Source organism: Cucurbita pepo, chromosome 4 (genome assembly GCF_057944985.1).
Source record: "Cucurbita pepo subsp. pepo isolate OVF chromosome 4, ASM5794498v1, whole genome shotgun sequence".
Taxonomy (NCBI): Eukaryota; Viridiplantae; Streptophyta; class Magnoliopsida; order Cucurbitales; family Cucurbitaceae; genus Cucurbita; species Cucurbita pepo.
Genome location: NC_141801.1, coordinates 11278225 through 11293843, shown reverse-complemented (window position 1 = coordinate 11293843; position 15619 = coordinate 11278225). Strand labels below are relative to the sequence as shown.

The 15619-nt window shown below is 35.7% G+C and overlaps 5 protein-coding genes across 6 annotated transcripts; 1 reads left to right on the top strand and 4 right to left on the bottom strand.

The window, feature by feature from the left end:
• Window positions 1-414: 414 nt before the first annotated feature.
• On the bottom strand, window positions 415-3005 carry LOC111793391 (EPIDERMAL PATTERNING FACTOR-like protein 1). 2 transcript variants are annotated; one of them, XM_023675238.2, is made up of 3 exons: window positions 2875-3005; window positions 1031-2789; window positions 415-951 (listed from the first exon to the last, which is right to left on the bottom strand). In XM_023675238.2, the coding sequence occupies exons 2-3, from the start codon at window positions 1248-1250 to the stop codon at window positions 686-688; spliced, it is 486 nt and encodes a 161-aa protein (XP_023531006.1). In that variant the 5' UTR covers window positions 1251-2789; window positions 2875-3005; the 3' UTR covers window positions 415-685. The 2 variants fall into 2 exon arrangements, with proteins under 2 accessions (XP_023531006.1, XP_023531007.1); XM_023675239.2 differs by having other exon boundaries at window positions 415-936.
• A 537-nt stretch (window positions 3006-3542) lies between these two features.
• LOC111793390 (uncharacterized) lies at window positions 3543-6245 on the bottom strand. The gene is made up of 5 exons (XM_023675237.2): window positions 5934-6245; window positions 5275-5531; window positions 5068-5167; window positions 4014-4080; window positions 3543-3927 (listed from the first exon to the last, which is right to left on the bottom strand). The coding sequence occupies exons 1-5, from the start codon at window positions 5990-5992 to the stop codon at window positions 3874-3876; spliced, it is 537 nt and encodes a 178-aa protein (XP_023531005.1). The 5' UTR covers window positions 5993-6245; the 3' UTR covers window positions 3543-3873.
• A 332-nt stretch (window positions 6246-6577) lies between these two features.
• LOC111793393 (uncharacterized) lies at window positions 6578-8308 on the bottom strand. The gene is made up of 3 exons (XM_023675240.2): window positions 8164-8308; window positions 7418-7571; window positions 6578-6903 (listed from the first exon to the last, which is right to left on the bottom strand). The coding sequence occupies exons 2-3, from the start codon at window positions 7567-7569 to the stop codon at window positions 6753-6755; spliced, it is 303 nt and encodes a 100-aa protein (XP_023531008.1). The 5' UTR covers window positions 7570-7571; window positions 8164-8308; the 3' UTR covers window positions 6578-6752.
• A 943-nt stretch (window positions 8309-9251) lies between these two features.
• On the bottom strand, window positions 9252-9892 carry LOC111793727 (uncharacterized). The gene is made up of 2 exons (XM_023675747.1): window positions 9624-9892; window positions 9252-9556 (listed from the first exon to the last, which is right to left on the bottom strand). The coding sequence occupies exons 1-2, from the start codon at window positions 9817-9819 to the stop codon at window positions 9330-9332; spliced, it is 423 nt and encodes a 140-aa protein (XP_023531515.1). The 5' UTR covers window positions 9820-9892; the 3' UTR covers window positions 9252-9329.
• Window positions 9893-13596: 3704 nt separating this feature from the next.
• LOC111793913 (ethylene-responsive transcription factor WIN1) lies at window positions 13597-14546 on the top strand. The gene is made up of 2 exons (XM_023675985.2): window positions 13597-13831; window positions 13911-14546. Exons 1-2 carry the CDS (start codon window positions 13752-13754, stop codon window positions 14443-14445), a joined length of 615 nt encoding a protein of 204 aa, XP_023531753.1. The 5' UTR covers window positions 13597-13751; the 3' UTR covers window positions 14446-14546.
• The last annotated feature ends 1073 nt before the right edge of the window (window positions 14547-15619 follow it).

Below are 15619 nucleotides of genomic sequence, written 5' to 3'. Positions count from 1 at the left end.
TCAACTGATGTGGAATCTCAAAGATCGAACATGTAGATGAGAAACATCATCCTCTTTCTGCTCTGCTGCTGCTATCATGTCTAAGTTGAATATAAAAACAAGGGTTGATTCATTTCAGACCCATTTTTCATCTGCTGTGAAGAAACGAGCTTTAAATTCAAAGATTTGGTTAGCTGCAGCCCTAAAACTGGTCGGGACAAGCACAGTAGCATGACTATGACCATTCAACCACAGGATTACTAGACATTAACCCATCAAGATAATCTCAAATAGTTACAAACTTATGTCTCTTCACATCCTCTCTCTTTCTTTTGAACATTCTTTTGCTTACCCTTTTGAGTTTGAGGCTAATTTGATCAAAATGCAATAACTTTACTGAATATTAATGCTTGAAAAGGGTAAAAAAAACAGAAGTAGAGTGGTCCAATGGACAGTTTATGAGCAATCCATTCATTTGATTCAACGAAAACAACTAACTTATATGCATTAAATACTCATACATTCCACACTTAATGCCCACATGTTTTTCAAATCAAAATCTTGTAAATTTACATTCAGTTCCATTCCCTTGAACAAAGAGAGCAGAAGAAAAAGCACCAAAAAAAAACTCTCTCAAGAATCACTATATTATGATACGTAGGCATACATAAAAATTTGGGTGAAACAATGAAAAATGGAAGTGTTTTTATGTTTTTCGAGGTTGAAAGTACTTATCTTTACACTTGCATTTCCATGAGAGAAGATAATAGGCATCATCTTTGGGAACTTGAGCCGCCTCCAAATTAGAAACAACACCGCCGTTGTTACTATCATCACCTTTGTGGCGCTGAGAAATGACCAAAGCAGCAACACATGGCTTGCAATTCAAGCACTTGTTGAAGCACTTTGGTGGCCTTGACCCAATAGCCAATTCCTTCTGCTTTGAATCTTCATTCCCTGAGATTCCCAAAACTAAGAACACCCAACAAAATTAAGAAAATTATGAACACATATGAATATAAACATGTGTGGAAGTTGGATTAGGAATTACCTGATGTGGGGTGAAAGACAGAGAGGGAGAATATGAGAGGGAGAATGAGAAAGAGGGAATTGTTTAAAGCCATATTTTGAGTGAGAGAATGAGAGAAGGATTGGAGTGTTGAAATGGGAAAAAAAGGGTTCAGAGAATTGAAGTGGTGGTGGTGAAGTGTTGACAAAAATGCTACAGTGAAAGGAAATGGTATAGCCTTTGTCTTGCTCCTGCACTGCATCTCTCTGTTCTTGGGGGTCCCAATTGAATAAATCAATCCCTTTTCTTTTCATTTCATTTCCTTTTGAGAGAGAAGAGAGAGGGATTCGAACATCAGGTATGTCTCGAGTAGTCAAGTTATGCTTGAGTTGACTCGTGATACTTAATACGTTGATATCAATTAATGGCTAATACATTATGAAGCCATTGCAAAAGTGGGTCGAGATTAAACGATTCTTGTCTAAGGACTGAAGAGTTATGGGAAATGTAGTTATGAAGAGGTACAAAGAAACAGAGGTCTATTGCCTAGAAAAAGGACTTCTGTTTTTGTTTGCTTTCTATTTAGTTTTCCATCTTCCCTTCATTTAAAGCTTTACCTATAAAACTCCAATTATTTGGCCTTCTATTCCCCATTCTTTAATATATGCTCTTCACTTACAAATTTCATATTTTATTGCATGAATTCATGTTTTTTAAGGAAATAAAAAATAAAAAAATTATGCATAACAGTTCAGCCTCACAGTTTTTAAACGCGTCTGTTAGGGAGAGTTTCCACACCCTTATAAGGAATGTTTCGTTCCCCTCTCCAACTGATGTGAGATTTCACAATCTACCCCCCTTAAGGGCCCAACGTCTTCGCTGACACACCACCTAGTGTCTGACTTTTATACCATTTGTAACAGTCTAAACCTACCGCTAGCAGATAATGTCCTCTTTGAGCTTTCCCTTTACAAGCCCATGTTATACTATCATCACAATTCAATGGTATCAGAGCCAGACACTAGACAGTGTACCAGCGAGAATGTTAGACCCTTAAGGGGAGTGTGGATTGTGAGATCCCACATCGGTGGGAGAGAAACGAAGCGTTTTTTACAAGGGTGTAGAAACCTCTCCCTAGTGGACGCGTTTTAAAACTTTGAAGGGAAGCTCGAGAGGGAAAACTCAAAGAGGATAACATCTACTAGTGGTGGACTTGAACCGACACATTCAAGTTCAATATCTTTTGAAAAGAATTGAGAAGGATGTGAAGGGTGAGAATATTTAAGTAATGAAAGGTGTTGAAAAGAAGAGAAGGCTGGTGTGGAGTTGATATATGCATATGCCACTGCTGAATAATCCAATCTAATGGAAGCTGCTGTCCCAAACTGCAAATTCAGATTCTCAGGCCAACCACTTTACAACCCCATGTTATACTAACATCATTTTAGGGTACCCTACGCTTGGAGGGTCCCCTCTCTGTCCCCATTGTGCTTCTGCTTTCTCTCATCCACCACTGACCGACGGTGGGATGAGAGATCTTATAGCCATTTGTTCAATTTGCTTGCCTTTTAGCCTTTTGCCATATGTACCAACACGTACCTTATGACAAGCGCTTCAGCAGCTCAATGGAGCCTCAAACTCTAAATGGATGCACACACAAAGACAGCATTTATTACCATAATCTAATGAAGATTCAATTGAAGGAACACCTTTCTCAGGGAATTCAGCTGCTTGGTCCCTTGTTCATACAAGGATGTCGCATCTCCACAACTTCAATTGAGCTCTGCGGCTGATGGACTACCTGTAGAAGAAGCAGCACTGCATCAGTTAAAACCATTGAGCCCCACAAGGTCAAGATGCTGAAGCTGAGGGCACAATCTTCCAACCATGGCTAGCCTTGCAGCACCAAAACCTATGCAATTGCGTATCAACAACCACTCCTCATTTCAATATCATCAGAAACAGGACAAAGATTCTCAGACTGTGAGCACCCAAATGAGTTGTTACTAATTCATCATTCCCTAATCGATCAAAGAGCGAAGTTGGGCATTATAAATCAGAGAAGAACAATTAAACCCAGAAACTCAGCAGTGAAATTAAGGAGAGTAGGCATGAGGAAAACAGAGGCATCAAGAGACAACTTGTTGAAATGATTCGACATTTTTTGGACAATTATATAAAAGACCCACCAAATGATACAACACATTTTGGTCACAATCCTCTTAATTTCGAGGTAGTTGCTACGTCACTACCTCATCCTTTAATTTAATACGAAATACTTGAGTAATTAATAACCGATGTGAATAGCATATATTCAATAATGTAAGCTATCTAGATGTTTTGTGTATCAAAAACTAGAAAATGAATCTTTTTAGTGAGTGATTTGGGTCGAGTTGATACCGTGAGGAACTTGATATAGATCACATGATTTTCTTTTTATTTTGCTCAGCTCCCTCCATGTTCCCCACTTAAATGGAGATTCTTCATCTTGTTAGGGGCACGGGAGAAAAGAAGATAGCTACTTAAATCCCGTTATAATATAAGAATCCATCTCTATGTCATATCCAACCAATAACATACCACACAGAAACATAGAAGAGTACCCACAAAAAATCCCATCAAAGTCACCAAACTATACATGTAAATTCACATTATAACACAGTTTACTTTGAGCAGCAGTGATGGAGATTTTCGAGTTTTTATGCATAATATGAACAGTGAAGAAAAAGGAAGTTCTGGTGTTCATAAATTTGTACAGGACGAATGGAGGATTGATAAAGGTAAGAAGAAGAAGAAAAACAGCCTTTATTCTCTTTTTGGAAATCTGTACTAAGAAGGTTCCTCCCAAGGATTCAAGGAATATATCCAAAATAAACGAAGCATTTTCAATCATATAGGCCCTCCTGTTCCCATACTTCCACAAGAAACTTCACCATTTCCTGTTAAAATCAAGTTCTTAAAGTTCTTAGTCTTACAATGAAACCAGTGGAGAAAGAAATGACAATACTTGCAACACCAAACTTACGGACAAAGGAATTGGATGAGGAAAAGATTGTCTTGTACTCAGTAAACTGTCATATGTTGCACGCCAACTGCAAGCAAATGCATATATACACGCATGGAATGAAGATTTAATATGATCTCCACCAAGATTTTTAGTTCTAGATTTTTGTATCACTACTCTAACAGTCCAAGCTCATTACTAGTAGATATTGTCCGCTTTGGTTTGATATGTATTGTCGTCAACCTCACGGTTTTAAAACACGTATGTTTGGGAGAGGTTTCCACACCCTTCAAAGGAACATTTCGTTCCCCTCTCCAACCGATGTGGGATCTCACAATCCACCCCCTTTGGAGGTCAGCGTCCTTGCTAGCACACCGCCTGGTGTCTGGCTCTGATACCATTTGTAACACCCCAAGCCCACCGCTAGTAAATATTGTCTACTTTGGCCCTTTACATATCGTCGTCAGCCTCCCGATTTTAGAACGTGTCTGTTTGGGAGAGGTTCTCACACCTTTATAAGGAATGTTTTGTTCCCCTCTCCAATCGATGTGTGATCTCACAATCCACCCCTCCTGGAAGCCCAGCGGAGACATTGCCCGGTGTTGTGGCTCTGATATCATTTGTAATAATCCAAGCCCACCGCTAGCAGATATTGTCCGCTTTGACCCGTTACGTATCGCCGTCAGCCTCACGATTTTAAAACGCATCTATTTGGGAGAGGTTTCCACACCCTTATAAGGAATGCTTCGTTCCTCTTTCCAACCGATGTGAGATTTCATAATCCACCCCCATTGGGAGCCCAGCGTCCTCGCTGGCACCTGTCCGGTGTCTGGCTCTGATACCATTTATAACAGTCTAAGCCTACCACTAGCACATATTGCTTTGGCCCTGTTACGTATCGCCGTCAGCCTCACAATTTTAAAACACGTTAATTTGGGAGAGGTTTCCACATCCTTATAAGAAATGCTTCATTTCCCTCTCCAACCCAGGTAGAATCTCACAAGATAGCACTTAGCGAAAGAATTTACAAACGGTGGGTACAATTTCGAAAGGCAGAGACATTTGGTGAACTGACCTGATTTTCGCCTTCTGTTTTTGTTGAGTTTGATCCGTTGTCTTGCTGCTACTACCACCACCAATCCACTGCAGCCTGTTCTGATTCCAGAGAAGAAGACCTGAAAGCAATGAAAATGAGCAATTGGTTTGTTGCTATATTGAGCAGGTTTGAATGAGCAATCGCGATCTAACCGCCGTGGTTTACAAATTCAGAAGGGAAACTTGCCATGGTTTACAAATTCAGAAGGGTTGCTCACACTGCCACCAACATTGCTATGAGTGAGCGTGAGGGTTGATGTACTGATAGAGGAGATGCTTGGTTGAGATTGAATGGTGCTATTATCCAAATCACATGTGCTTGTGCTCCAAAAACCATCAGATATGCTACGTTTCTTAACGACTCGTCCTTGAATTCTTAATCCCTTAGATGGCTCATCCACAGCAATAATAGGTGTTGGTTTAGTGCAGCATCCAAAACAACCCCTGCACTGTTATAAACCTAATAAAGCACTATATATGCTATAAAATTGCAGCAAAAACATTACTAAGAATGTGGAATGGTTTCGAACTTTGAATCTTAATAAACTTAGTTTCGTTCATAGTTCCTTCAGGAATTCACATTAATACCAGCAATCCAAAAGAACATGAAATCCCACAACTTCCCCCATGCCCCTTTCTTCGTTTGGATTAAACATTACAGTTGAAATAGTGAAATTCTTGGCAAAAGAAGAAAAAAGGAGATGGTCCACTATTCAGTAAGCCAGAAAACAGAAGCAATTCCATGGATTACACAAAAGGGTCATCACAAAACTCCATTAGAAGCAAATATAACAACTCCTTTACAAGACCGCAATGAACGATTGATGAGGAAAATCGAGAACTTACCCCATGCAAGCGAACAAGCGGCTGATCCAGGCGGCGAAGGAACTATTAAGCATAACCATGTTGATATTAAGCCAAAAGCGCAGAGAAGGGCATCGATTCAGGTAAAACGAGAGTGAAGCTAAGAACCTGTAACTGGCGAGAGATGGAGTAGAGTTGGGGCAAGAAAGCAGGAAGTTGGATGAGGGAAAAAGGGGAAAGTTGAGTGGGGAGTGGAAACTAAATACCAAAATAGAAAATTGGTGGGTTGTTTCCGAGAAATTCAGAGAAGAGATGGGCGTCGAAATGGAGAAATGGATAGTTCAATTGGTGGATTCTTGTTGGTGGTTTATACGCACCTTTTGTGTGGCTCTGGCCCCCACTATCCATCCACTGCTTGCTATTATTAACAGCAAAAACAGTCGTTTCTTTTCTTCTACTGCTTTCAACTTCACTTATATCCCATTTTTAACACATTCCGAACTCAAATTCAACATTTAGAACAAAATCCTGTATCGTACTGGAATTCGACTTTTATTTTTCAGTCTTCAAGTTACATTAGATGTCTTATTTTCTTTGATTTGCTAAGCGTTTCCTGTGCCTTCGACGTTTACAACATCAAACTTTGCAGGTCGAAAGTTGTTTAAATGTTATTTTGATATCCAAAGTAACAACATCTATTCCTCTCATTCTAAGTATCAAAACCAGTTCAAATAGAACAAATCTGAGAGAAGAAGTGCTTCATCTTTTATCACGAAAGAAGTTCAAAGAGTAACTAATAATTATCAATGTAGCAGCAGCATTGCCATGGCACACAAAATCAGTCCTTGTGTCGACTAAGCTCTAATTTTGTTTCTTCCACAGAATTGAAGCCAGACCCATTCTCCAACCAAACAACATTGTTGGCTCGTGCTTTTGGGGGATGAGAGAGGCTAGCCCTGTTCGCGAGCTATGACTGGGAAGAATCTCTTGCTTCACCTCACTTCTGGAGAACCTGAAAAATGAGCGAACTTTAATGCATTTTGCTACAAGAATCATGTGATTAATCCCAAGTTAAAACCTGCATACCATTCATGCCATATACGGATATGTGAACAAGAAGTGTACTGAGCTTATTAATCATGAAAATGGAAAAATGACTTCCGTCTATCCCCAAAATTAATCTCCAGCTCCATCGTAGAGGATGGAACTAGAAGAAGACTTATGAGTGTCAAACTTGAGCTACTAATTTCCAAGAATCTGGCCTCAGCTTCGTCCTCACATTAAAACAAAAAAGAAACACACTTTTCGGTGCTGAAGAACACAATTTTACATTAACAAGTTCAGCCATTTATGTTTTACATAAACTCGAACTACATTCATACATTACTCCCAAGTAATAAATTGTCCGTCCTTAAGTTAAGCAAATTACATAAGTCTTCACAGTTTTCCATCTTTAACAGATTGTTCAAATTGTACAAGACTAATAATAGACAACACCCAAATAAAAAAGAAAGGGAAGTACTTACAAGGAAGGAGATGGAGCTTCACTTGCAAATGTTGATAGGCCTTGGCGTTGCTTGTGTTTGGGATTGGCAGAGCAGTATATATACACTCGACCTCGACGCCTCACCGTCCTACAAAACTCGCACATCTTTTTCACTGAAGCACGGACTTTCATGACTGTATGAAGGAAAACAAAAGAAGCCAAGACATAAAGCGGCAGTCAAATGCGATGTAAAATTATCACATCTCACTATTGTCAATTCCAACAATGAAATTAAAGAAAAGAGAAAGGATACACTGAAAGCACAAAATGGCCAAATCATGGATCTACAAGGCAAAACTCTGTAAGGAATTCTTCCCGACAGTCATCAGAGGATTTGTAGAAACCCAATGAGCCCTACCCCTCAACATAGTAAGGAATTCTTCCTTAATCATTCAAAATCAAAAACTCGGAGAAGATTAATCGAAACAAGCTACCTATGCGTAAAGAACAAATGGAAAGAGAACAGAACGCATAAATTCCAGAACAAGAAGCCTTGGAAATAGGTATAAATCAGTACTCAAAGTTCAGATTTCCCGAGTGATTTACAGAAGTTGTTACTGATATTGAAAAATGTTAAAACAAAAACCAATACAAAACCCTAAATCCTAAACCCTAGAATCCATTGACAGCAAAATCTAACAAGGAAAAAGATAAGGATGATCCAGTAAGTATTATCGAGGCAAATCTTAAGGAAGAAGAAGAAGAATAATTTTAGAAGAGTAGTACCTTCAAATCGAGAGCGACGGCGTCCAAGCAGAGTTGTAAGTGAACGTAAAAATGCGGTTTCCAGCTTTATTCTTCCGAGTCTCCCTCCGCCATTCTATTTTCTATTTTTTTTTTTCCTAAATTAATTTTAAAATTCATCCGATCATAAAATAATTAATTAATGAATTATAAAAATAGTATAATTAGCATGTATTTCTTTTTTTGAAATTACAAATTTATATCTTTTATTGTATTGAAAAATAACAATATTAAAAGAAATTAAGTAAAAAAATAAGCTTATTTTCTTGTGATTTCTTTAAGGATAGTTTTGAATTTGGTCATAATATATATTTCTTTTTAAATAACTTTTTTTCCTTCACGCTAAATCTCACTATACTATTGGTTGAATATTTTATGTCTTGAAAAATATAATATTTTAATCATTTATTTAATTAGTAAATACGAGAGTCCCTCTCAACAATTCTCAAGCAAAGTATTGAACTTGTTTTATTTTATTTATTTTTTATATCTGTGGGCATATTCTGTTTGGTTGTCCCAATCTTTCCCCAATTTCAACCCACCAACATGTTGCACCACCTTCACATGGCCTGCCCAAATAAGTCACATTCCAAGACTACAATTTCCGCAATTTTGAGGGGCTTCGAACGACAATTTTGTTATTTTCCAGGGGCCATTTTGCCAAATGGGTGTGGTTAAATCAAAGCTAGTCTCCCTTCAAAGTCCATTATAAATAAACCATACTTTATATTAAATAATCAAATTGGGTGTGGGCGACCAAAGGGAAGCATCTCTAACGTGCCCATGTTCAAACTTTCAGCTGCACTAATCATATAATAAATTCAATAAATAAAGTTCTGGATGACGGCCCCTTCGCCCCTGCCCCCCCCAAAAGCCGTTACCGTTGGCTTACAGTTGATCGAACAACCAAGCAAGCTTCAATTATTGTCGCCCAAGAACAAAAAAAAAAAAAAAAAAAAAAAAAAGAAAAAAAGTAACCCTTTTTCCTCTTTGTTTCTTTCAATTTACCCAATAATTGAGGGAAAATTATTGAATTTTAATCGACACCCAGTGGTTAAAATTGGAGAGAATTGGGAAAAGAGGGAAGAAAATTGTAGACACAGATTTGGTGGAACTTGAATTTTGTACAGAAAAATTCTAAATTGAAATCAGCAAGAGTAAGTGTATCTATGAACAACGCGATCTCTCAGAATCCTGTTGTAAAGCGCGGCTCTGTTCGCCGGCATTCCGGCGGCCTTTTGAGGCGGTGAAGCGGCGGCGATTTCGTGCTGTCTTCGAAAATCCTCACCGTTCCCAATTGGATCCACTACGTCCTTCGCAAAATGAACCCTCTTTTTCTGACTCTGTTTCTTCTTCTTCTTCTTCTTACTCGTCTCTGAAAAAACCAAGAATTAGCTCAAAAGTTGAACAGAGAAATCCATGATGGGTTATTGAAAACGTACCAGAAGGAATACAAGAGCGGAGAACCGGAGGAGAAAAGTGGTGGGTTTGGTGAATCGGGATGGATTTTTGGATGCAATAGGAGAGAAGAATTACGGTGCCGGAGACAGCCGCCATGGCGGTGGCCAGAGCCATTCCCTGCGAGTTCATCATCGAAGACATACTTTTTATCCCTTTGTTTTTTCTCACCAAAATCATCCAAAACTCGGAGGATTTATAGATAGGACAGAGAAGGAAGAGGTGAAATTAAAGGGGTGATGTAATCGAAGCCTAAAATTAAAATAAAATTAAAATTAAATAATATTACTACTTGGTTGGGGAGGGGCTTCTACCAAATTCTGGAAATTATACGTATATATATATATATAATTTATTAATTATATTATTTTGCTTCAATTAATTTCAGGACCCACAAAATTGGTTCTGCTTTGTATTTTTGGCTACTTGTGACGGCTGAATTGCCTCTTTTTTCAAAATTAAATTAATTTATTTTGAATTATGAGACATTAGGCCAAAAGGAAATTCTGTGTGTTTATTAGAATTCAATAAATGGAAATTAAAGTAAAAGGAAAAAAAAAAAAACATAATTTCCAAGCTGGACAGTCAGACCAATTTTTTTGCTGGCACTGTGGTGCATGTCACACGTGCCACCATTATGATATTTCGAATTTGGTCGGAATGTTCAACTTCTCGACTTTTTGACCGTTGCTTTGCCCTTTAACCTTTTTTTTTTTTTTCTTTTAATCATGTTATTATTGTTAATGTCTGGTTTTTAATGGGAAAAAAACGTATTTTAGAGATGATAGAAAAAAAAAAAGGAATTGAAAAAGATTATAAAAGGCATGTGCAAATTAAATAGTAAATGTTTAATGAAATAATCTTATCACTTAATCATATAGTAAATGTTTAATCAAAGGATCTTATCGCTTAATCAAATATAAAGTAGAAAGTCATGTGCTAAATAATTCAAAGTAAACGGTGAACAGTGAAGTCATTTTTTTTTTATTTCTGTACCTAAAACAGAATAAAGTTGGTTTAAGTATTTAAAATTTTTATCAGAATAATTATATCATTTAATTAAAATTGAAGAATAAATTGAAGGATGGTACTGAATCATTGTGGACACAAACAGTATAAATATCGGTATAGATAAAGAAAAATAAAGATTAATATAGTTTACTTTGTAAATACTCGTGAATACAAAGAGTAGACCGATAACGAACGATTATACTCTTAGAAGTTTCGATTTATAGGACATTTAATTTCAACTTCAGCTTTAACTTCAAGACAATGATTTCCAACCCTTATCCAAATTCTCACCACATTTTTCTTTCTATCCTTTCACACGTCTTCAAATTTAAGTTGAAAAACACATTAAAAGTATGTCTTTTGACAAAAACATCTAATTCTGCCGTTTGAAATTTGCTATTGATCCGAAAATTTAGTTACGAATTTACATTTTCATATTGAAATAATTAGTTTTGAGGTCAAGTAAACCTCCAAAGAAGATAATTACATCACTATGGTATTAAGTTTAACATGCTCTAATATTCAAGTCATTACCCATGTCGAGGGGGTTAAACACATAACTAATGAGATAGACTATATCTATTTGATATTTGTCATGATTGACATATCTACGAAAATTAAGTATAGGAGTAACATGTGTCCCAACCTGGTTAATTTCATCCACACACCTTACCATTGATCAATTACACCTCTTTGGCTCGATTCTATCGAAGAGGTCTCATTCCAGAGTTAGTCAAATCGTACGTGGATGGCGGGTCCATGGTTCCATGTCCTATCCATTACTCCATTTGCAATGGTTTAGCATAATTAAGTAAAATATTTATAGTTAATATGAATTAAAAGTAAATTATAAGCTAAATGATATTTTAAAACATAACATCACTATCACATGCCCTTTCCTTTTACTTGACTTTGACTTTATTAGGCGCTTCATGTGCGTCCTTTCCTATTCCCACTTAATATATATATATATATTTAATTATGACCATTAGATTATTATCTCTATTTAATTGAAAAAATATCACATATTTCATTACTTTATTTAAGCATGCATTTCATTCATTACATTATTAAGACAAAATTTAAATTTATTTTTTCCTTTTTTTAATGAGTTTCTTAGCTTTGTTCGTTTTTAATTATACATAATGAATTTAATTTATTAAAACCTTTTTAAAATCTTGAATTGGCTATATTTAATTATTTTTTATCTATTATGAATGGGCCAGCCCACGCCACGTCATTTGGACCATGAAAGAAAGGCCCAAATATTTCTTGGATAAAAAAAAAATGCATTTTGGCCCAAATATTAATATTTGAATTTTGAACCGACAGCTTAATTAATATATATTTATTTAAATCAAAACTAATCTCCCCTCAAAATCAATTAATTAAATGCACGTAACCCCACCAAACACCTTATAACTAATAAGTGAAATAACAATTAATTAATTTCACTTTATTTACCCTCCCAACTACATTAATTAATAATTAAAATAAGTGCATTTTTCTATAAATTATTTTATGTCAATAAATATTTTTAAAATTTAATAAAAATTGACAATACTATCATATTTCCAAATTTGGAAAGATTTAACTAAATTTTGTTGACATGTTTGTGAAAACAAAAAATAAAAGGAAAGGAAACCTAGACGCTATTATTACACAAATATTATTTATTAAAAAGATATGATAGATTCGAATTGAAAATGATAGAAATTTGTCCAAATTAATTATAAATAGTTTTTCGTAATATAACTAATAATTTTATTATTAAAAAGTATCGCATGACGTCATTCTCTTAATGGCTTTTTTTTTTTTTTTTTTTTTTTTTTTTTTTTTTTTTTTTTTGGATGTAATAAATTGAGTCGTGAGTTTGTGATAAATCAAGGTATACTTCTTTTTCATTTGATTTACCTTCCCCATCTAACCATATTATTAAATTCAAACTTCACGATCAACATTTATTTAATTATTATAAATTTAGTCATTAATTTTGAAATAGACATTATTCAACTTTATATGTTTTAAAGGATTTTTTTCTTCCCTACATGTAAAGATTCAAACTTACTGCTTCACACTCATACAAGCAAAACACCTTTAATCATAAAGTTATTGTAATTTAACAATTGAAAAAGAAGGTGCGTTTTTTTAATCATGTTATCAGAGCCAGACACTAAACGATGTGCCAACGAGGACGCTGGTATTCAAGGGGAAAGAATTGTGAGATCTCACGTCGATTGGAGAGGATAATGAAACATTTATTGTGAAAACCTCTCCCTAATAGACACATTTTAAAACTAGGAGGCTGATAACAATACATAACTGGCCAAAATGGACAAAACCTATAATGGTGGACTTGGGTTAACAATACATAACTGGCCAAAATGGACAAAACCTATAATGGTGGACTTGGGTTGTTACAAAATCTTACCGTCATTATATAGATGAAAATGGTGTGTATATACACCTCATAGGTTATCTACAAGCGCATTAACCTCCTCTTGGTAGACACGTTTTAAAACCGTGAGACGGATGATGATATGTAACGAACAAAAGCAGACAATATTTACTAGCTGTTATGGGTGACCTATAAAAAAAGAGATGGATTGATTAGGGACATTAAATAAGGTAGAAATAACAATCTCCCAAACTTTATGCACTAATGCAGTTGGTTTTGACCTGAAATGACCTCAAAAGTTGGAGCCTTCTTAACCCTTTTCACCTAATCCACATTCAAATCAATCCCATCAATAATTTCCCTCCCCACACTCTTACTTTATGATTCACGTGGAAGTATACGGACTATAAAGTTCAAAGATTTGGGCAGACGAAGCAACAAACAACACTTGGCTCAATCACAACAAAGCCAAAGAGCGAGTAACAGAGTATCTAATCTAAGTTATGGCGATGTTTCAATCAAAAAAGATGCTTTAATGATGTTGTCCTTCTCCCACTGTTTTGTGCGACAGATTTAGGTGACACTGATAAATTCTTAAGGATTTTATCACTTTTAGTTAGCCGACAGTGTACTGTCTGTAAATTCCCCCCTTCTTATATGTTTCCTCCACTGCCCCCTTCTCTCTGTACTTCCTTCTCTGACAATGCCCAAGTTTAAGAAGTTTCGTGGTGTTAGGCAGCGCCATTGGGGCTCTTGGGTTTCTGAAATTCGTCACCCATTACTGTAATTAATTCTTCTAATTTCTTCCCCAAATTTTAAATATGTGTATTGTTTAATCAATTTCTGGTTTGATTGCGTGCAGGAAGAGGCGGATTTGGTTGGGGACGTTTGAGACGGCGGAGGAAGCGGCAAGAGCGTATGATCAAGCTGCGATTTTGATGAGCGGACGTAATGCCAAAACCAATTTTCCGACGACCCATGACACCAACATTACTACAACCAAGGATTCCCCCAAGGGGTTGTCTGAAATATTGCAAGCTAAGCTCAAGAAATGCTGTCGGACTCCATCGCCGTCCATGACATGTTTGAGGCTCGACACTGAGAATTCCAACATTGGCGTGTGGCAGAAACGTGCTGGGCCTCGGTCGGCATCTAGCTGGGTCATGACTGTTGAGCTTGGAAATAAGAAGAGCCATAACAACGAGGATGATTCTCTGATGGGTGTGGTTGTGGCTGATCAATCTCCGGTGGCGGCGGAAGTGGCGGAGATTCCATCGGAGTTGGATGAAGAAGAGAGAATGGTAGCTTTGCAAATGGTGGAGGAACTGCTTCATATCAGCTATGATGAACCAAACCAAATGTTTGAGATTCAACAGGGGAAGGATGTTTATCTTTAGTTTGTAACCAAATTGCTAATATCAACTTATGTTGTTAATTAAGTTGTAATATTTTAAAACGTGCATTATGCACTATAAAAAAAACAAAAACCTATATAATATCGATGAAACTGTCATAATCTATCTGACAGTTTTATATCGTTAGATTAAAAAAAAGAAAAAATTCTAACCTAATTTATTTTTGAGATAGTTACCTTCGATAATTTGTTCTATAAAATGGTCGAAATATATTATGATTAGTTTTATAGAATTTATTTATTTGTAATTTGTGATGAATTTTCTTTGTCCGGTCTAAGATGTTATCTAAATGAATCCCTCATTTTAGGGAACCAACTAGCCACTCTCCAAGACCACCTACCATTGTAGCATGACCATCACCTTTGTGCCTAGGGAAAAATTAGTGGGCGTACGAGTATTTGGGTACAATATAGTAGAGAGAGATCGTGCTACCGTCTTAGGTCATTTTAGGATGACTATTTTCTTTATATTTTCAAGTATTTTAATAATTATCTTAAACTTTATCGAAGTCTAAAATATATATATATATATATTGCAATTAAACTTTAAAAATACAAAAATGAGTATAGTTGAATATATTTCAGGCTCTTTAAAAAAAATATTAAAATAAAAGACTTTTCAAACAATTATTAGAAGAAAATTAGATTCATATCTCGACTTATCTTAACTTGTTAAAAGCTATTATTATGATGTTTCTATCATCTTGAACTCAGCTAGAAAACTATATAAAAAATAAAATAAAATGATTAAACTTTGTAATAAATTAATTCCATAAAGTATTTTATGATATTAAAAGAGCATGTGAGTATGGATGCATTAAGTTGAACATATGATAATAGCTGATTGGGGTCCATGTAGCCTTCAACCACACTGATTAGACCCATTTGAACTAAACCCTAAAATTAGATGCCCCAATGGGAGGTCTCACCCACACCTTCATTCATATTTAATATTATATGTATATGTATCACATAAATTTAATATTATTTTGGGTCCATCAATTAAATTAAAGGAATGAAAAAAAAATGAACATCTCCCTCTTACCATCTTTGGGAAAATTGAGGATTTAAAAAAAAAAAATTGTATTTGAATGAACGAGAGAGAAATTAATAACATTTTAAATACGAAATATAATAAAAGGTTAAATTAATAAAAA